The sequence below is a fragment of the Staurois parvus genome, unplaced genomic scaffold, assembly GCF_062004578.1.
Source record: "Staurois parvus isolate SC_StPar_1 unplaced genomic scaffold, SC_StPar_1.0 ptg000438l, whole genome shotgun sequence".
Taxonomy (NCBI): Eukaryota; Metazoa; Chordata; class Amphibia; order Anura; family Ranidae; genus Staurois; species Staurois parvus.
Window position 1 is genome coordinate 282,527 of NW_028318234.1, and position 22,753 is coordinate 305,279.

Below are 22,753 nucleotides of genomic sequence, written 5' to 3' on the forward strand. Positions count from 1 at the left end.
GATTACGTGGAGTTTTGCATGAATTGGGCATAAAATGGGCTCTGAACGTCATCTAAGTCACAACAATAGAAGAACACAGTCTGCTGAACATAATACTACACAAACATTAGATGTTGCCATGGCTTAATTGCACATAACATGTAAACATTCACAGTGCAGGGAGGAAAAAGTATGTGAGGCCCTAGCTTAATGACTTCTCCCAGAGCTAATTGGAGCCAGGAGTGAGCCAACCTTGACTCCAATCAGCGTGATGATATTGGATGTGTTGCTGACAGCTGTCCTGCCCTTAAAAAACACACACCTGTTTTGGGTTTACTGGTTTCAAGAAGCACTGTCTGATGTGAACCATGCCTCGCAGAAAAGAGCTCTCAGAAGACCTACGATCAAGAATTGTTGACTTGCATGAAGCTGGAAAGGGTTACAAAAGTATCTCCAAAAGCCTTGATGTTCATGCGTCCACGGTAAGACAGACTGTCTACAAATGGAGAAAGTTTAGCACTGTTGCTACTTTCCGTAGGCGTGGTCGTCCTCTAAAAATGACTGCAAGAGCACAGCGCAGAATGCTGCATGAGGTAAAGAAGAATCCCAGAGTGTCAGCTAAAGACCTACAGAAATCTCTGGCACCTGTTAACATTTTTGTTGACACATCTACAATAAGGAAAACATTAAACAAGAATGGAGTACATGAGAGGACACCACGGAGGAAGCCATTGCTGTCCAAAAAGAAAATTGCAGCACGTTTGAAGTTTGCAAAAGAGCACCTGGATGTTCCACAGCACTACTGGCAAAATATACCGCGGACAGATGAAACCAAGATTGAGTTGTTTGGGAAGAACACACAACACTGTGTGGAGAAAAAAAGGTACAGCACACCAACATCAAAACCTCATCCCCACTGTAAAATATGGCGGAGGGAGCATCATGGTTTGGGGCTGCTTTGCTGCCTCAGGGCCTGGACGGATTGTTGTCATTGATCGGAAAATGAATTCCAGAGTTTATCAAGACATTTTGCAGGAAAACGTACAAACATCTGTCTGCCAACTGAAGCTCCGCAAAGGATGGGTGATGCAACAGGACAATGACCCAAAGCATACAAGTAATTCAACAAAACAATGGCTGCAACAGCACAGAATACGCCTTCTGGAGTGGCCCAGTCAGAGTCCTGACCTCAACCCGATTGAAATGCTGTGGCATGACCTTAAGAGAGCGATTCACACCAGACATCCCAAGAATATTGCTACACTGAAACAGTTTTGTGAAGAGTAGTGGTCCAAAATGACTCCAGATCGTTGTGCAGGTCTGATCTGCAACTACAGGAAACGTTTGGTTGAGGTTATTGCTGCCAAACGAGGGTCAAGCAGTTATTAATTCCAAAGGTTCACATACTTTTTCCTCCCTGCACTGTGAATGTTTACATGTTATGTGCAATTAAACCATGGCAACATCTAATGTTTGTGTAGTATTATGTTCAGCAGACTGTGTTCTTCTATTGTTGTGACTTAGATGACGTTCAGAGCACATTTTATGCCCAATTCATGCAAAACTCCACGTAATCCCAAGGGGTTCACATACTTTTTCTTGCAACTGTATACACCAGGATTCCTATTGGGTTCATTTGCTGATGTTACATGTCTGTAAATTGGATGTACTGTATATACTATTGCTAATCTTTTATCTAATGTTTGCATCTTTTCTATACTTTTGTGTCTATAAGCCTACGGTCATTGTTCTATGCTGGATGCAGTAGTTCCTCTGCTCCCAATTACTTTGACTAGGTTACTGTTCAGAGGCCTTGTCCTGGGTGGAGGCATAGCCAACTCTTTTATCAAACTATTCTTTCACTTAACGGAGGTTCTGGTTCTCCTAATTATTTGCAGGATTAGAGCTACAGTTTGTTTGGGAAGGGCCATTTCCCATAACCCCTCCCCCCCCAAAAAGAGGACTACAATTGCTTGAAACAAGTTACAGCTCCCTTAGGGAGCATTTACACTTGCTTCAACTTCAGCACACATTAAAGCACCTATGGCTTCATCATGCTTTTTTGCTGTGTTTTTGATGCTTCGGTGACGCCTTTTTCAAAGTGCTAATGACGCTTAAGAAATGCCATTTGTGTTGATTTTCTGTTTTAAAAGGGCCCCAGCTTATTAGTACCCTTGGTTAGCATATTCCCAGTTTATTAGTACCCTTGTTCAGCAGATCCCCTGCTCAATATTACCCCCAACTCTGCTGATGCCCCACTCAGTAGTACCCCTAGCTTTTCTGATCCTTTGCTCTATAGTACCCCCAGCTCTGCTGATGCTCACTCATTAGTAGCCCCCAGCTTTGCTGATCCCCTGCTCAATAGTACCCCCAACTCTGCTGACCCCCCCACTCAGTAGTACGCAAAGCTCTGCTGATGCCCCACTCAGTAGTACCCCCAGCTTTGCTGATCCCTTGCTCAGTCGCCCACCCAGCTCTGCTGATCGCCCACTCAGTAGTAACCCCCCGGTCAGCTGATTCCCCACTCAGTAGTAATCCCCAGCTCTGCTGATCCTCTGATTTGATGATCCTCCTCTCTCTTGTCCCCGTCCATTTCCAGCTATTATGCTCCCACACAGCACACCACATGTAACATTGGCAGTTGGTCTTGCTCTGGTCCCCCAGATTTACTGATCCTCTGCCACTCAGTCCTCTCTCTGGACCCCACTCACTTTCTGCTATAGAAAGTGACAAAATGTTGTATAATTTTTTAAGCGATGCAAAGCAAAACAAATGCAATGTGTAAACAGGACTGTAAACTTACCATTTTATTTAATGAGAATTACTTTGATTGGCAATCAGAAAGCATGTCCAATGTCACATTTGGAAGCAAATATAAATGAGCCCTTAGGTTTTGTGTGAGTCTTTGTAGGATTTGTTCCTCCAGATAACTCTGATTTTCCATTGTGCCAGTTTTCATTGCCATGCACTATTTATTCGTGTTTTATTACAAGTTATCTTTGCACAAAATAACTATATAAAAATGTATTAAAAAGACAAAAAGAAATTCTCTAAAATCTTGAATGTCATAAGCTTGATTTAAGGACAGGGTCAGGTGGGTCAATCCAAATAGTCATATTTTGGCTTCATACTATAAAGAAAACAGAATGATGTGTATATATTAGGAAGCTGTTTATTTCAACATAAGAATATCATTATATTCACCTGGTGATCCAGCCAGTAAATCTGTTATTTTTCAACTTCCTTTAGCAGACCAAGCTGTCAGGCAAAAGTGGCAGTTAGGGAGTTGAGACAAACCATTTACCACTGACAGGGGTACTTACAATGACCAGCTTTTATTCATTTGTGTAAAATTTGTATCCCAAAAGGGAAAAACTGTTGCTGTAACCGCTTTAAGTGGAACTAAAGTCTGATATTAAAAACACTGTAAGCAGGCAGACTGTAAGGGTATTGAATATCTCTTCTGCAATAAAAACCTACCTGCATGGTCACAGTCTTCTGTAGAATGTGCCCTGAGCTTTGCATGCGCAGTTCAGTTTTCATTCTGGCACAGTGCCTGTGTGCAGGAATGAGTGACATCATCCTATGCCAGCCAATCAAGGTGACTGAAAAACCTGGAAAGCAGATGCCAGGCAGGTGAGGGATCTCACAGGGAGTGTCAGACTGTTGATGCAAAGGTAAGTATAGCAGAGTTTATACAGTCAGGTCCATAAATATTGGGACATCAACACAATTCTAACATTTTTGGCTCTATACACCACCACAATGGATTTGAAATGAAACGAACAAGCTGTGCTTTAACTGCAGACTGTCAGCTTTAATGTGAGGGTATTTATATCCCAATCAGGTGAACAGTGTAGGAATTACAACAGTTTGCATATGTGCCTCCCACTTGTTAAGGGACCAAAAGTAATGGGACAATTGGCTTCTCAGCTGTTCCATGGGCAGGTGTGTGTTATTCCCTCATTATCCCAATTACAATGAGCAGATAAAAGGTCCAGAGTTCATTTCAAGTGTGCTATTTGCTTTTGGAATCTGTTGCTGTCAACTCTCAAGATGAGATCCAAAGAGTGAAGAAAGCCATCATTAGGCTGAAAAAACAAAACAAACCCATCGGAGAGATAGCAAAAACATTAGGCGTGGCCAAAACAACTGTTTGGAACATTCTTAAAAAGAAGGAACGCATTGGTGAGCTCAGCAACACCGGAAGACCACGGAAAACAACTGTGGTGGATGAGCAAAGACTTCTTTCCCTGGTGAAGAAAACACCCTTCACAACAGTTGGCCAGATCAAGAACACTCTCCAGGAGGTAGGTGTATGTGTGTCAAAGTCAACAATCAAGGGAAGACTTCACCAGAGTGAATACAGAGGGTTCACCACAAGATGTAAACCATTGGTGAGCCTTAAAAACAGGAAGGCCAGATTAGAGTTTGCCAAACGACATCTAAAAAAGCCTTCACAGTTCTGGAACAACATCCTATGGACAGATGAGACCAACATCAACTTGTACCAGAGTGATGGGAAGAGAAGAGTATGGAGAAGGAAAGGAACTGCTCATGATCCTAAGCATACCACCTCATCAGTGAAGCATGGTGGTGGTAGTGTCATGGCGTGGGCATGTATGGCTGCCAATGGAACTGGTTCTCTTGTATTTATTGATGATGTGACTGCTGACAAAAGCAGCAGGATGAATTCTGAAGTGTTTTGGGCAATATTATCTGCTCATATTCAGCCAAATGCTTCAGAACTCATTGGACGCCGCTTCACAGTGCAGATGGACAATGACCCAAAGCATACTGAAAAAGCAACCAAAGAGTTTAAGGGAAAGAAGTGGAATGTTATGCAATGGCCAAGTCAATCACCTGACCTGAATCCGATTGAGCATGCATTTCACTTGCTGAAGACAAAACTGAAGGGAAAATGCCCCAAGAACAAGCAGGAACTGAAGACAGTTGCAGTAGAGGCCTGGCAGAGCATCACCAGGGATGAAACCCAGCGTCTGGTGATGTCTATGCGTTCCAGACTTCAGGATTTGCAACCAAGTATTAAAAAGTGAAAGTTTGATTTATGATTATTATTCTGTCCCATTACTTTTGGTCCCTTAACAAGTGGGAGGCACATATGCAAACTGTTGTAATTCCTACACCGTTCGCTTTAAATTGAGGGTATTTACATCCAAATCAGGTGGACAGTCTGCAGTTAAAGCACATCTTGTTCGTTTTATTTCAAATCCATTGTGGTGGTGTATAGAGCCAAAAATGTTAGAATTGTGTCGATGTCCCAATATTTATGGACCTGACTGTATGTTATAACATATCCACCTAATTCTGCTAGCGTATCTAACACTACCCTCTCTCAGACTGACAATGCAATTGCCCAGAGGTGTCGCTCTAAGACAGGAAGTATGTAATTTGTTAGATCGCTACTTGAAAATAGAGAACAAAAACCTAATTAAAGAAACCCTTAATGTAGCCACCACATTTAAGGATTGGCTGCAATATTAATACATTTTAGTTTTTTGGGTTTAGATACTCTTTAAATGGCAACCAACATACATAAGTCCTTTCAACAACATGTTTGGGGATGCCTTAAGGCTGAGGACATTAATGAGTTCAATGAACACAGTAATGGAGGGGGCTCAGGACAGTGATGGGGGGGGGGCAGGACTCAGGACAGTTATATGGGGGGGGGGGACTCAGGACAGTGATATTGGGGGGGGGGGACTCAGGACAGTGATATGGGGGGGGGACTCAGGACAGTGATATGGGGGGGGGGACTCAGGACAGTGATATGGGGGGGGGGACTCAGGACAGTGATATGGGGGGGGGGGACTCAGGACAGTGATATGGGGGGGGACTCAGGACAGTGATATGGGGGGGGACTCAGGACAGTGATATGGGGGGGGGGACTCAGGACAGTGATATTGGGGGGGGGACTCAGGACAGTGATATTGGGGGGGGGACTCAGGACAGTGATATGGGGGGGGACTCAGGACAGTGATATGGGGGGGGGACTCAGGACAGTGATATGGGGGGGGGACTCAGGACAGTGATATAAGGGGGGACTCAGGACAGTGATGGGGTCACTGAAGACAGTAATGAGGCAGTTCAAGACAATAGTGAGGGGCTGAAGACATTAATGGGGTCACTGAGGACTGTAATGGGGGACTCAGGTCAGTAATGGGGGCTTAGGTCAGTAATATGGTCACTGAAGACAGTAATGAGGGGCTGAAGACATTAATGGGGTCACTGAGGACAGTAATGAGGGGCACATTAATGGGGTCGCTAAGGTCATTAATAGAACACTGGGAACAGATAAGAGGTGACACAGGACAGTAATGGAGGGAGCTCAAGACAGTAATGGTAGGCTTAGGACAGTAATGGAGTCACTGAAGACAGCAATGGGGAGGGCTCAGGACAGTAATGAGGAGAGGGAGGGGGACTTTAATGGAGTCGCTAAGGACATTAATAGGGTTACTGAGGACTGTAATGGGGGGACTCAGAACACTAATGGATGGGGTTTAGGACAGTAATGTTGGGCTTAGGACAGTAATAGTGTCACTGAAGACAGCTCAGGACAGTAATGAGGGACTGAAGAGATTAATGGCGACACTGAGAACAGTAACGGGGGAACATTATAAGGGTTGCTAAGGACATTATTGGGGTCACTGAGGACTGTTATGGGGGAGCTGAAGCCAGTATTGGGGGGCTGAAGACAGTAATGTGAAGTGGGGATTTTAACTGTTCTCCCCGTTAACTGTATTAAGTCCCTCTATTACTGTCCTGAGCCCCCCCCATTACTGTCCTCAGCCCCCCCATTGATGTCCTAAGCTCCATCACCTTAACTGCAGCACCATGTGGTGTGGTGCATGCGATAATGTGCTGTAGGTAGCAATCTGAAGGAATTAACGACACCCCCACACATCTGCTAAAGTGTAGTGCATTTCTCTGTGGGTTAGGAACACATGCGATTTTACACCTGTTCCCCAGCCAGATATGTGAACCTTGCCTAAGAAGAGTGGGGGGATGTGATGCAAAGGATACAAATCATAGCAAAGACATTGATTCGGACTTCTGCTGGAAGAAGATTTTACCGACTTGACCTTGGTGAATTTTAATTCAATACCCCTGCTGTACATGGTGTTATGCAACAGGTCGGAATAGTGTGGGCTTCTACCCAGACATATCCAGGCATGTAAGCCTTGGTAGACAAGAAAGGTAAGGTAGCAGGTATGTCCCCCCTTCTTCCTGTACCAGACCCAACCATGTGCCTTTCAACATTGGAGGGGGAAGCACCCCCTTGCATGGCACCCTTGTCCCAGTGTTAAGGGACAAGGGGTCTTTCCCCACCTCCAATGCCCCACCTGGGAGGTCGCCGTACTAAGCGATGTTAGAGTGGCGATCTCCCCTACTAATTGTGTTCTGATAGGAGGATTGCACCCCCCCACCAGAACACACTGAGCAGCGCTCACAGCCATTGGCTGCAAGTGCTAATTGGATGCTGGGTTTCCTGCACTTTCAGCATGCCCATTCAATAAAAGTTGATTAGCTTCTGTCGGACAGGCTGCTTTACATACAGGCCTAATGTCAGGCGGTTTCTATTGAATCGACCAAAAACAGCACATATTCGGCCTGTGTGTACCAGCCTTAAGATAGTGGAAGCAGCAGAGAGCCAGTGATAGGCAGAGGCATCTAACTGGGGGTTCTGCTGTCATGTCCCCAGGCTTGGAGTACACTGCTGTGCTGGATAGAGCTGCAGGACATAAGCTGAGGAGCACTGCTCAGTGTAGGGGAGTGCTTGAGAAGTCGGGGGACAGAGGGTGGTGAGTGGCCAGGGCAGGGAACGTGGATGTTCAGGGAATAGGTGGCAGTATCAGCACAGCAGAGGAAGGTTAGTGGAGTGAAGAGTTGTGGGGTATAGGAGAGGAAGGAGGACATCTTTTTAGGTCTGCTCATGCGAGTTGGCTGTACAATCGCTCCTAGAGGAGAAATCTCACCCTGGCAAAACAAAACTCAGAATAAAACTTGAGCTCCAGAAGGAAAAGGTATAAAAAGGTGTGAAACCAAAACGGTTATTGAATATGTACATATATTATTAAACAGGAATTCCAGGTATAGATATTTTTACATAGTTTCATCTTGGACCAGTGTAACATACACATACAGTTGCAAGAAAAAGTATGTGAACCCCTTGGGATTACGTGGAGTTTTGCATGAATTGGGCATAAAATGTGCTCTGAACGTCATCTAAGTCACAACAATAGAACAGTCTGCTGAACATAATACTACACAAACATTAGATGTTGCCATGGTTTAATTGCACATAACATGTAAACATTCACAGTGCAGAGAGGAAAAAGTATGTGAAACTTGGACTTAATAACTGGTTGACCCTCCTTTGGCAGCAATAACCTCAACCAAACGTTTCCTGTAGTTGCAGATCAGACCTGCACAATGATCTGGAGTAATTTTGGACCACTCTTGACAAAACTGTTTCAGTGTAGCAATATTCTTGGGATGTCTGGTGTGAATTGTTCTCTTAAGGTCATGCCACAGCATTTCAATCGGGCTGAGGTCAGGACTCTGACTGGGCAACTCCAGAAGGCGTATTCTGTGCTGTTGCAGCCATTGTTTTGTTGAATTACTTGCATGCTTTGGGTCATTGTCCTGTTGCATCACCCATCCTCTGCGGAGCTTCAGTTGGCGGACAGATGGTGGTACGTTTTCCTGCAAAATGTCTTGATAAACTCTGGAATTCATTTTCCCATCAATGACAACAATCCGTCCAGGCCCTGAGGCAGCAAACAAGCCCCAAACCATGATGCTCCCTCCGCCATGTTTTACAGTGGGGATGTGGTTTTGATGTTGGTGTGCTGTGCCTTTTTTTCTCCACACATAATGTGTGTTCTTCCCAAACAACTCAATCTTGGTTTCATCTGTCCACAGTATATTTTGCCAGTAGTGCTGTGGAACATCCAAGTGCTCTTTTGCAAACTTCAAATGTGCTGCAATATTCTTTTGGGACAGCAATGGCTTCCTCCGTGGTGTCCTCCCATGTACTCCATTCTTGTTTAATGTTTTTCTTATTGTAGATATGTCAACAAAAATGTTAGCATGTGCCAGAGATTTCTGTAGGTCTTTAGCTGACACTCTGGGATTCTTCTTTACCTCATGCAGCATTCTGCGCTGTGCTCTTGCAGTCATTTTTACAGGACGACCACGCCTAGGGAGAGTAGCAACAGTGCTAAACTTTCTTTATTTGTAGACAGTCTGTCTTACCGTGGACACATGAACATCAAGGCTTTTGGAGATACTTTTGTAACCCTTTCCAGCTTCATGCAAGTCAACAATTCTTGATCGTAGGTCTTCTGAGAGCTCTTTTCTATGAAGCACATCAGACAGTGCTTCTTGAAACCAGTAAACCCAAAACAGGTGTGTGTTTTTCAAGGGCAGGACAGCTGTCAGCAACACATCCAATATCATCACTGATTGGAGTCAAGGTTGGCTCACTCCTGGCTCCAATTAGCTCTGGGAGAAGTCATTAAGCTAGGGCCTCACATACTTTTTCCTCCCTGCACTGTGACTTTTTCCTCCCTGCACTGTGAATGTTTACATGTTATGTGCAATTAAACCATGGCAACATCTAAAGTTTGTGTAGTATTATGTTCAGCAGACTGTTCTTCTATTGTTGTGACTTAGATGACGTTCAGAGCGCATTTTATGCCCAATTCATGCAAAACTCCACGTAATTCCAAGGGGTTCACATACTTTTTCTTGCAACTGTATACATACACATACAATACCTGTAGGATCCTTCTAGAAGCTCGAAATCATTGTAATAGGCACCACTACTCCAGTGATTTCCAATTGCTTCTAGGCCTTGAGTTGAGCAGCTGCCCTGCGGTATTGTGAACACAGGAGGTCAGCTGCTGGGCATAGGCTCCACTCAGAATGCTTTGCATTTTTTCAGAGAATACAAAGCATTCCCTGATTGGATGAGCTGGGAAAATGATTTCACCTCACTCCTTTCCAGCTCATCCAAAAAGAAATTGCTTTGCATTCATTGAGAAGATGCTAGGTGATCTCTGAACGGTGCTTGAGCAACACCTCCTATGTTCACCATGCAGCAGGGCAGCTATTCGGCTCCTAGAAGGTAGGGAGATCAGTGCAAAAGCAATATCTGCTACAGTGATTTCCAGCTTCTAGATTGATCCTACAGGTATGATATCAGAGAATAGGTGCAGGAACTCCCCCTTTCTGAATTACTTCTCGTCTCCGCCCCCTACCAATCTCTGAGCACAGTCCCTTGCTTCCACCCCCTACCCACCTCCAAGTACCACTCCTTATACAGAATACACAGACAAATATAATTTTGTGGTCATTTGTATGAAATTTAATAAAAAAAAAAAGTTGAATAGATCTCCAGCAACCAGCAGCAGAGCCCCCAGCAACAATGGACCCCAGTAACAAAATATCAGCCCAGCAATAGACCCCCGGCAGCAACTGCAGATCCCCCAACAGCCAGCAACTATAGACCCTTCCCTCAACAGTAGATCTCTTCCAGCAACAATAGAACTCCCACAAGCAACAATAGACCATCATGCAAAATTAGATACCCTCCAGTAACAAAAGACCCCCAGCCAGCCAGAATCAATAGACCTTCCAGCACCCCTTGCCCTTACATACATTCAGTGCTGGAGGTGCCAAAACTGCATTCCTCCATCCCACTAAAAAAATCCCTGTATACATAGTTAAAGAATACCAGGTATAGATTGAACCAATGTACTGTAAGGATTATGTTATATCTTTAATATACTGATCATGCTACAGGTCTTGCTACTGTCCAGGGAGCTAGAGAGAAAAAAAAAAAATGTGTACAAGTTCCCTGAGACCTGAAAAATTGCTTCATGGGTTCCTTTGGGGTAGCAAGCCTTACAAAGTTACTCAGTAATTGCAGTCTTGTAGCTTGAGGGTTGCATACAGTATTTTAGTTAATTTTCCTTACATAACACAACATACAAACAAACTCACCTCTCACAGGTTGGCAGCTCCGGTGACCACACATATTTGGTAAAAACCAACCAAGAACTTTCTTTTCTGCATGTGCTCCTGCTTCTTCCTTGAAGTCTATAGCCAGTATCACAAATGATTTCAATTTGATCTGAAGCAGAGAATCCATGGCCATCAGTTTTAGGATCATAAGGGATGTTGTTTTTGTGAGTTAAACGTCCATTAGCAATTTCTGGTGAGCTGCAACCTTCCTCTAAAATAAAATTGACAGAAAGTTTTATATATAGAAAGTAAACCCTAAAAATGATATCCTCCTATACTGTTGAAAGCCTTTTATCATGTGTGACAAGTGTGAAAAATATACCTGTTGATTCTGACAGAATTCTAGTGAGCTCCTAACACCTTATACTAACAAGGAAACCTCCAAACACCTTGTAATACCAACATTGCTTAGCCCTATCAGTGCCACCGAGCTGAAAACTACAGAGGTGGATTTGAGGTGTTTTACACACACTCCTGGTCCCCCCCCCCGCATACACCTATGCCATGTTTCCAGGGCTCTTCATGCCCATCTGAAATTCCTGGATGAACATGGATGAGCAATGTGTAAAACATCTCTGCTGGGTCCCGGTGTCACTTTCCAAAGCCGGTATGGCTGGAGAAGAAGCTAATTGAAAGCATTTCATTAGTTTCACAAGAGCAGTGAGGCGACATCAGGGGTCTTTTAGATGCCTCATTAGAGAGAACCAGTCGTCAAAAAAAAAAGGTATCCAACAGGGGAAAAAACAGTTAAAGAAAAAAAGTGTAAGAGAAATTAAAGATCCCCCACATTCATGCACCTAAAAAATCATGTTGGGACGCCTACATATGAAAACATTGATTGTGAAACACACATTAACATATCACTGCACATGCCAGAATGAGAGCAAAAATTCTAGGATCATTATTCGTGGTTACAACTTAACATTGTAGGGGATTTTAAAGCACTGCACATGAAAAATATAAGGGTACTGAGGTCTGTTGTCTTTTCAAGGCCATACAAAATTTTAAGACTTGACATGCTGAGTGTCTACTTACTCTGCCTGTCAGGAGCGTGTACCACTTTTGCTCCATCACAGCTGCTGGTCTCATTCCGGCATCTTGGTTTTGGTTGTGATACATTCTCTGTCTGCAGTGTGATTGATGTGACTAGTCTCTGGGTGGAGACCAAACCTGATTTAAGCCAGCTAAACCTGCAGTCTCAGAATTTCGATATTATGCTTTTGACACTTGCTCCAAGCTCCCTGTTTCTGTGCCTGCTAGTTTGGATTCCCTTATTGACTATCTTGGATTGGATATCAACTTTTCTCTGAACTCTACCTGCCATTTGTCAGGGCAGGAGCTGAGGAACGGACAGGCAGGCCTAACAATGTAACGCACTGGCTGACGACAACCACCACCCACAGACCGAAGTCCCTCAGGGCGCGGAGTCTAAGTCCCAGGCTGCCCTTCACCAGGGCCCCTGATGGTGGGGATGGACTTGACGCAGCCAGGAACCAGGTCGCGGCCCCCGAGACACCTCAGCTGCGGTAATGGCCGCCGCCAATGGCGTGTAGCTGGTGGAAGAGACAAAAGAGTAGTCAGACAAGCCGGGGTCAACAACAACAGGACAGGACAGTACAGGACAGCAGACGAGAATCACAGGTCACGAGCCGGGTTCAGCAACAGAGGGTCAGATCAAAGGAGAATACAAAGAATAGTCAAGACAAGCCGAATCAGATACCAGGAGAGTCACGAGAGTCAGAACAGAGTAACAGCAACACAAAGACACAAGACACAAGTGCAAAGAGCATGTGCGGGCCACAGGCTTATATGTCATCAGCCACACCCCTCTGGAGGATGGACCACAGAAACCTGAAGGCATAAAAGGGCTCCCATCATGCACAGCAGAATCCAAGATGGACACCAGCACATGAAGTAACATAACCACAGGGAAAAGGTAGGACCTTGACAGTACCTCCCCCTCAAGGGCCCCTCCCCCTCCGTGGCTCAACAAAAGGTTTCTGAGGAAAGCGGGTATGAAAAGCGCGGAGGAGGGCAGGAGCATGGACATCCGCGGAAGGAACCCAGGAACGCTCCTCGGGACCATAACCACGCCAATGAACCAGGAACTGTAATTGACCGCGCACCAATCGAGAGTCCAGGATCCGGCTCACCTCATACTCCTCATGACCGTCAACCCGGACAGGACGGGGCCGAGGAAGAGAGGTAGTGAAGCGATTGCAGATCAGAGGTTTCAACAGGGAAACATGAAAGATATTGGAGATCCGCATCCCAGACGGAAGGGCAAGTGCATAGGCCACCGGATTCACTTTGCGGAGAATGCGGAAAGGACCGACAAAACGGGGAGCCAGTTTGGGTGTGGGCACCCGAAGATTGAGGTTGCGAGTAGACAACCACACCCGATCGCCGACCTGGTATGAAGGAGCGGGCAACCGTCTGCGATCAGCCTGGAACTTCTGGCGCTGAGCTGAGTCCCTCAAGGCCCTCTGGATCTGCCCCCAAGAAGAACGCAGGGCAGCAAGATGGTTCTCCACAGCCGGAATGTCCTGTGGTGAGAACCTCTCAGGTAATACCGCGGGTTGAAACCCATAGTTGGCCATGAAGGGAGACATCCCGGTGGAGGAGTTGACCGCCGAGTTCCTGGCAAACTCTGCCCACGGCAGGAGATCGGCCCAATCATCCTGATGGTCTGAAATATAACACCGAAGGAATTGTTCTAAGGCCTGATTGGAACGCTCCGCAGCCCCATTGGACTGCGGGTGGTAGGCTGATGAAAAGGAGAGACTAATACCCAACTGGGAGCAGAAGGCACGCCAGAATCTGGACACGAACTGACTCCCGCGGTCTGAGACAATCACCTTAGGTAACCCATGCAGGCGAAAAATCTCCCTGGAAAAGACCGTGGCCAGTTCCTGCGCTGTGGGTAATTTCCTGAGTGGAATGCAATGGCACATCTTGGAAAACCGATCGACGATCATGAGGATGACCGTATGACCCCGAGACACCGGGAGGTCTACAATAAAGTCCATCCCTAGATGTGACCAAGGACGCTCCCCATTGGGAATGGGTTGCAGAAGACCCAAAGGGAGATGCCGTGGAGACTTATTCTGGGCACAGATCGAACATGCCGCTACATAAGAGGCAATGTCGGCACGGAGGGTTGGCCACCAGAATAAGCGAGAGACGACCCAACACAGCTGGTTCTTCCCTGGATGCCCGGCAGTTTTGGCGTTATGGTAGGTACGCAGCAGGCGGGTGCGCAATCCCTCGGGTACGAAACATCTACCCTCCGGCCTCCCGGGAGGAGCATCAGTTTGAGCCGCCAAAATCTGCTCCCCAAGGGGAGAGGTCAGACTGGTGCGAATGGCAGCCAGGATCTGATCTGGAGGTATAAGTGAGATTGGCTCAGAGTCCTCCCTGGACAATTCAGAGTATTGCCGTGATAACGCATCAGCCCTGACATTCTTGGAACCAGGCAAATATGAAACCACATAGTTGAAGCGTGACAAGAACAGAGCCCATCTGGCCTGGCGGGGTGTCAATCTCTTGGCCTCCGAAAGATAAGTCAGGTTCTTGTGATCGGTAAGAATGAGGACCGGAACCGCGGAACCCTCGAGCAGGTGCCTCCATTCCTTGAGAGCCAGAATGATGACCAACAACTCCCGATCTCCAATCTGGTAGTTGCACTCAGCCGAGGAAAGCTTCCTGGAGTAGAACCCGCAGGGAAGTAGGGGTCCATCGGGTGACCGACGCTGAGACAGGAGAGCCCCTACTCCCGTCTCGGAAGCATCAACTTCGAGGACAAAGGGCAACCCAGGATTGGGATGCGAAAGAATCGGAGCCGAAGCAAAGGCAGCTTTCAGAGCCTCGAAAGCTCTGATGGCCTCGGATGGCCACTCGTGAGGGTTACTCCCCTTCTTGGTTAGGTCAGAGAGAGGCTTTGCCAATGTGGAGAAGTTCCTGATGAACTTCCGATAGTAGTTGGCAAAACCCAGAAAGCGCTGAATGGGCCGAAGACCATTGGGACGAGGCCACTGCAGAACTGCCGCAACCTTCTGAGGGTCCATGGAAAATCCCTCCGCGGAAATTATGTAGCCCAAAAAGGCAACCTGGGATCGATGGAACTCGCACTTCTCGAGTTTACAAAAGAGTCCATTCTCACGCAATCGTTGCAGCACCTGCTTAACATCCTGGACATGGGACTCCATGGAGGTAGAGTAAACCAAGATGTCATCCAGGTAAACCACTACGCATTGCTGCAACAAATCACGAAGGACATCGTTTATGAATTCCTGAAAGACCGCGGGCGCGTTACACAATCCGAAGGGCATCACCAGGTATTCGTAGTGCCCAGTTCTGGTGTTAAACGCGGTCTTCCACTCATCCCCCTGTCTGATCCGTACGAGGTTGTACGCCGCCCTAAGGTCGAGTTTGGTAAAGACCGTTGCTCCCTTAAGGCGGTCGAATAACTCAGAAATCAAAGGAATTGGATATGCATTTTTAATGGTAATCCGATTGAGACCCCTATAATCGATGCAGGGCCTCAATTCCCCACCTTTCTTCTTTACGAAAAAAAACCCCGCTCCTGCTGGGGAAGTAGACTTACGAATGTGCCCCCGGGAAAGCGCATCCACCACGTACTCCTCCATGACCTTATTCTCCGCAACCGAGAGAGGGTACACCCTGCCACGTGGAGGAGTGGCCCCGGGTTGCAGGGATATGGCGCAGTCGTAAGGACGATGCGGTGGTAAGGTACCAGCGCGTACCTTATCGAACACGTCCCGGTATTCCCCATAGTCGGTGGGCAACGCAGAGTCCGAGGAGGCACACAATACCTTAACTGGCCCCCGGATGCACCCGGCCCCACACTGTGGAGACCATGAGAGAATCTCGGCTGTTTGCCAATTGAAGGTAGGATTGTGCCTCTGGAGCCAGGGATACCCCAAAACCACCGAATAGTGTGGGGAAGAAATCACCTGAAAACAGGCCAACTCCCTGTGAACAGCCCCAATGGCTACCTCTATTGGCAGGGTCTCGTGGGTAACCTGCGGCGGCTGCAGGGGCCTGCCATCTATTGCTTCGAGAACCAATGGGGCAGCACGAGCCTGCAGGGGAATGGAGTGCTGCGCAGCAAACGAGCTGTCCAAGAACAACCCACCGGCCCCAGAGTCTACCAACGCCTGGGCCGTCACCGAGCCCCCTGTCCAAGAAAGGACCACGGTGATCAGTGGCTTATCCTTGCGGAACGCCGGGGACGAGGAAACTCCACCCAAGATCTGTCCCCGACATGATCTCAGGTGCGAGCGTTTCCCGGACGGACCGGACAAGACTGCCGAAAGTGCCCACCGAGGCCACAGTACAGGCAGCGACCCTCCCGACGCCGAGCGGCCCGCTCCCCCTCGGAAAGGCGAGCAAACCCCAGCTGCATGGGTTCCCCACCAGACAAGCTATCCCCAGGAGGCGTGGGAGGAGAGGGAGGAACGGGTGGGACAGAAAACGCAGGTGCCAGTCGATTGGAAGGCCTCCGCAGGCGTTCCTTGAGTGAAGGCCTCTCCCTGAGCCTGGTGTCAATCAGGATCAGGAAAGAGATGAGCTCCTCCAACACCACAGGCAGTTCCTTAGCTGCAATCTCGTCCTTCAATGAGTCAGAAAGACCCTGAGAAAACGCAGCCACCAGAGCCTCATTGTTCCAACCGACCTCTGCCGCCAGGGTACGAAACTCTATAGCGTACTCGGCCACGGTCCGTGAACCCTGATGCATGGTCATGAGCAGCTTGGCCGCCGAGGCGGAACGAGCCGGTACGTCGAATACCCTACGGAAGGCATCGACAAAACCAGAAAAATCTTGAATCACCGGGTCGTTCCTCTCCCATAAGGGATTTGCCCAGGCCAAGGCCTTGTCTGAGAGTAGTGAGATGAGGAACCCCACCTTTGACCTCTCAGACGGAAAGGCGTGGGGTATTAATTCAAAATAAATACCCACCTGGTTGAGGAACCCACGACACTGACTCGGCTCACCCCCAAAGCGCTGTGGAAGAGGGGCTGAACCGGTCATACCTCTGGACACCGCGGGTGCCGCATCAGCCGCGGCGGTAGGCACAGCAAGCGGAACAGCAGCGGAAGCGACCACCGGAGCGACAACCGGCCTAATAACACCAGGAGTAAGGTGCGCGGTGCGTGCAAGCAGAGTTTGCAACGCCTGAGCGAACTGATCCAACAGGTGATCCTGTTGATCGAGTCTGGCAACTAGCATTGGGAGCGAAGGCGTACCTGCACCGTCAGGATTCATGGCACTTGTGTAATGTCAGGGCAGGAGCTGAGGAACGGACAGGCAGGCCTAACAATGTAACGCACTGGCTGACGACAACCACCACCCACAGACCGAAGTCCCTCAGGGCGCGGAGTCTAAGTCCCAGGCTGCCCTTCACCAGGGCCCCTGATGGTGGGGATGGACTTGACGCAGCCAGGAACCAGGTCGCGGCCCCCGAGACACCTCAGCTGCGGTAATGGCCGCCGCCAATGGCGTGTAGCTGGTGGAAGAGACAAAAGAGTAGTCAGACAAGCCGGGGTCAACAACAACAGGACAGGACAGTACAGGACAGCAGACGAGAATCACAGGTCACGAGCCGGGTTCAGCAACAGAGGGTCAGATCAAAGGAGAATACAAAGAATAGTCAAGACAAGCCGAATCAGATACCAGGAGAGTCACGAGAGTCAGAACAGAGTAACAGCAACACAAAGACACAAGACACAAGTGCAAAGAGCATGTGCGGGCCACAGGCTTATATGTCATCAGCCACACCCCTCTGGAGGATGGACCACAGAAACCTGAAGGCATAAAAGGGCTCCCATCATGCACAGCAGAATCCAAGATGGACACCAGCACATGAAGTAACATAACCACAGGGAAAAGGTAGGACCTTGACACCATTTGACTATGGATTTGACCCTGACTATTGTGAGCCTTGTCTGCCTTCTACCTGAACTGTCTTTGAACCTCTATGCGTGTCTGCCAACCACAAGCACCTGTTTGCTGTACTCATTTCATGCCTGTCCTGGTGTGGTAGCCAGAAACTATAGCATTGTGAATATGTCCTGGGGGCAGGGCAGCCAACAGAAATTTTGGGGCCCCTTACACAGATTTAGGCCTGCCCCCCCCTGTGCCTGCCCACCAACATGCCCCAGGGCCCACCCACTGGCCGTCCACCAAAACCTCCCACTGGCCATCCTTCAGTGCACCCACTTTTATTTTAACACTCTTACAACTTAAAATATCCTCCATCCCATGTCCTCTACCTCCTCTACTCCCATCTCCTCCTCCAGTACATCTCCTCCAATCCCATCACCTCCATCCCATGTCCTCCTCCTCCAGTCCCATTTCCTTCATTCCACATGCTCCTTTTTCTGCAGTCCCACCCCCCTTATCCAAGAGAGAAAGGCAGAAAGAGAGAATGAGAGCGGGAGAGAATGAGAGCAGGAAAGAATGAGAGCGGGAGAGCACGAGAGAGGGGGGGTGAGAGAAGGGGGGGAGAAAGAGAGAGAGCGAGGGAGCGAGGGAGGGGGTGAGTGAGGGGGGTGGGGGGAGAGAAAGAGAGAGAGAGGGAGAGAGGGAGAGGGACAGCACAAGGGAGAGAATGAGCTTCCGTTCACACTTGGACATTTTGAATTACTGGCAGATTTGCTGCAATTCTGCCCACAATTACAAAATGCTCTGCTAAAATGACAAATTGCACAATGCAAATTTCAGGTGTCAATCATTTTAATGGCACCTAAAAACACAATGCGCTTTTGCCTCAATTGTCATGTGATAATTCGAGCAATTGCAGCAAACTATAGTGTAAAGCTTCTTGCATCAGAGCAGGAGCTTCTTTTGGGCGACAAGCGTCGCGTGATGCGGTTTGCAGCACTATCTATCACGTGAATTGCACCTGAAATTCGCGTTGTTTGATTCGTCATTTTAGCAAAGCATTTTTTAAATCGCTGGCAGAATTCAAAATTCAATTCAAAAACGCCCATACTTGAACGGTGTCAGAGAGAGAGCAAAGAGAGCATAAAGGGGTGGGGGCTGTCCTAGCTGCAAAATTACTGCCCACAAAACTCCTCCCACAGCACAGTGCATTGCATGAAGGTGGCTGGAGCGTGGGTGGGGTTGGCAGACACAAAGGGGAGGCAGAGTCTTGGATTAGACAAGCAGTGGACTGGGGAAGGGTCAGGAAGACAGTGGAGACAGGATCACAGGAGATGGAGCAGATCCGGCTGACTTCCAAGTCGGTCATGGTGTCTGGGGGAAAAGATGCTCCTCTGGCAGCTACACACAGACTACCTCCTGCTCCTCCTCTGGCTCTTCCTTATCCATGGGGCATTTTCTCCGCCCCAGTCCGCCCCTGTCCTCAAGATACCCGGGCCCTCAGAATGCCTGGGCCCCTTACATGTGTATGGGCTGTCCCCCCCCATGGCGGCCCTGCCGGGGGAAAACAAAGTACCGATAGGCTTGTTTGCCTTATGAGAATGGGGGCTACTATAGGTGAAGAACACAGAAGCCAGCTATAGTGACTGACCACCTGTGTTAGGGGTAAGCGTGATGCTGCCCAACCTCATATTGTATCAAAAAATTGGGTAATTGATTGTGTTTGTGTGCCCTAAAATTAACTTTAGTGTATTTTTTACTACAATACTGTGTTTCCTATACCAGTGCACTATTAGTCCTCATGCACACTGGGCGTTTTTACAGCTGCTGTTTTTGGCTTCTAGTGTTTTTTTTTTTTTTTTTTTTACAGCCAGTAAACTCCCCAGCATGATATCCTATGTGTTCATGCACACATAGGCTTTAATCAGCGTTTTCTGGCTGGAAGAAAACCCAGAACTACTGAGTTTCAAGAGGAGTTTTTAGCTGTAAAAATGTTCTAACGCTGCAAAACGCTAAAAAAATGTGGCTAGCTGGCATTTATAAGCATTTTTGAGCCTCAAGCAATTGTGGAAGTATAGCTCTGCTAAAAAAAAATGCAAATGCTGCAAAACGCTAATGCAAAAATGCTAAAAACACAACAAAACTCACATTTTTAATGCAGCATTCTACAGCTAATGCTACTGGCATTTTTATAACGTCCAGTGTGCATGAGACCTTACTGTGTGGCATTTTCTTGTCACTAGTCAAAAATGAATGTTGATTTGTCCACTCTAAGGATTAAAAAAAACAAAAACAAATGTTCCTAAAATGGAATTAAACTCCCTCAATCAATATTAACAATTGAGTACTGTCCATGACAGTTTAATTATTTTTTAATTATTTTTATCACAGACGGTACTCAGTTGTTTCTGTCACAAGTACACTAATATGGCTACAATCACCACAACCAATATTAACAAATTTTAATCCTTATGCTGCTAGCATTAATAAACAGATAGGAAGGCAAATTATATTTATTTTTGTTACATTTCTTCAGTTAGTTCCTGGTTTCTGGTCTAGGCCAAAATGATGGCCATTCCAGGAGTCTTCCTGGGCATTTTTTGCCTATATCTGGAGAAGGGGAAGGAGGGACTTCTCAGCTAATCACACCCTCCTGCCGGCATGTCTGAGGAAAGGGCAAATGGATTCCAGGAAGTAAATGCTACACGAATCATCTGCCCTTACTCAAGATGGCCACAGCTAGAAATGCTATGGGCTGTTTTTCAAAATGATTAATCATGGATAGGTGGGGGAGTTTACAAAAGTGTACACAAGTTCCATGTGTCTAAACAAGCATAAAACACACACATATGTGCATAAATGTATTCCAGTGGGCAGAATAAATTAATATCCTGGCCAGTAGAATGTGTTTACGCTCCCATGCCATACCTGCATAAAAATTTGTGGCCGAAAAAATGCTGCTTTTTTTTATAACTGTGTGCATAAGCTGATGTGTAAAATGTGTTTCGCTCACAAGCTGGGTTATGTATAAAAAGTCACCTTACCGGCATGTACAGGGGAATGGTGTCCGCATCAAAGTCCAGTAACTTGCGATTAGGAAGGGAAGAATGGACACCGTTCTGACCACCCGTGTAATCCTGTGTATAGGGGATGGCCTCGCCAACCATGGCTCTGCCACGTTTTGCCCCATCCACTGGGGCTTGATCAAGCCTCAGTGGGCAAGGTAAAACATGGCAGAGAGCGTGGCCGGCATGACATCTGTGTGTGTAAGGCCTTACTGTTAGGGCAGGCAGGGATAGGCATCATTGTGGCTAATCAGAATTGAAGTGTCTTTTAGATAAGGGAAAAAAAAGACAGGCAGCAAAAAGCAAACACATTTTTGTAAAGTTCCGTGTTAAGGAAAAACAGCAATTCTTGACTTGGTTCACTCATCTGTAGTCAACAAGCATTACAGTTCATAACACTTACTCAGCTCACAGATTGGGAATTGACTCCACTGAAAATTTCTTTGACAACTCACTCTGTTTTCCCCATTTAATCTGTAGCCTGAATTACAAGCCATGGTTATTGAATCATACTTGTAATATCCATGATTTTTCTTCCCTTGCAATATTCTTCCATTAATTAATTTGGGCTCTGGACAGAATGTTCCTGTAGGAAATACATTTTTAAAAAATCTAAATGTTTTTATACGGTTTGAAAAAGAAAGTTCTGTTTTAGAATACTTCCTTTTAAAATGTATATTCAGCTGCTACCAGAAGAAAGAAAAATGTTCCGGATCTCCATGGTTAGTCAACACAATTATTTACTGCAGTTAGTATTTAGTAATGATACCTCTTGATATTAGAAAATGATCCAGTCCTTTTTAAATACCAACACTACCTTGGGGGTAATTTGTGTGTAGTTAGATTAGTTGGTCTGCTCAGGCTGGCAAGGGGTTACTTGTGGGGATGCTGGGTTCCTGGGCTTTTTGGGTCCGCCTTCCTTCCTGGTTCATGTATATATAGCAGGAAGCCAGGTCCAGGGAGACGAGGAAACTGCACATGGGATGTTGCTAAGGGGCTGCTGTGTAGTCCCACAAGACACCAGACTTCTGGATGAATCAGCAAGTTTTGGAGAACACCATTCATGAACTCACACCTTAGTAAAGTATTTGTAAGCCCTCACATATACCCAGTGAAGTGACTGGCCTCAGGTGATACACAGAGATGAAACAAATCCTCCTACATAAGTTGTACCTATTTATCTATAGCCATCTGTCCCCTACACCCATTCAAAGTGACAACTTTACACAGGATCTCTCAGCTCCAAAAAGCAGGGGGCGGAGAGCTGAAGTTACATCAGTGAAGAGAGATCTGAGAGCTGATTGGAGGAAAGGGACGCACACCCCTTCACACAACACATTAACAGAGCTGAGGTTGTCAAAGACTGTGCCCTCCGTTACCATTTTTCATTTGGTGTCAGGAAAACTGCTGATAGAGGAATGAGGCAGCGGACAGAAATAACACTTAGTTCTCTGGATTGAGACAAGTACACACTATATAGGGATATGCCTTTTCATATTTCATGTCTGAAGTTTACAACCACCACTCAGTGTCCCTGATCACCACCACACCAGTTATATGATGACCCTGTACTGCACTGGTGACAGTATGTAAAAAAAGTGAATTTTTTTTACGTACTGCACTGGTGACAGTATGTAAAAAAAAGTGAAAAATTCTGACAAAAAAATTACAACTTCCAAAAAAAAAAAAAAAAAAAAAAAAAAAAAAAAAAAAAAAAAAAAAAAAAAAATCGCCATGCCTCTTACTAAAC

General features: G+C 46.7%; 1 protein-coding gene across 1 annotated transcript in view; it reads right to left on the reverse strand.

The window, feature by feature from the left end:
- Positions 1 to 2,771: 2,771 nt before the first annotated feature.
- The window catches only part of LOC149454083 (C4b-binding protein alpha chain-like), a 49,396-nt gene continuing 29,414 nt past the window's right edge, over positions 2,772 to 22,753 (reverse strand). Inside the window, 3 exon segments of the mRNA XM_089687799.1 lie at positions 2,772 to 3,109; positions 11,011 to 11,242; positions 21,407 to 21,589. Of these exon segments, the coding sequence (XP_089543925.1) occupies positions 3,079 to 3,109; positions 11,011 to 11,242; positions 21,407 to 21,589 (446 nt within the window). The 3' untranslated portion in view covers positions 2,772 to 3,078.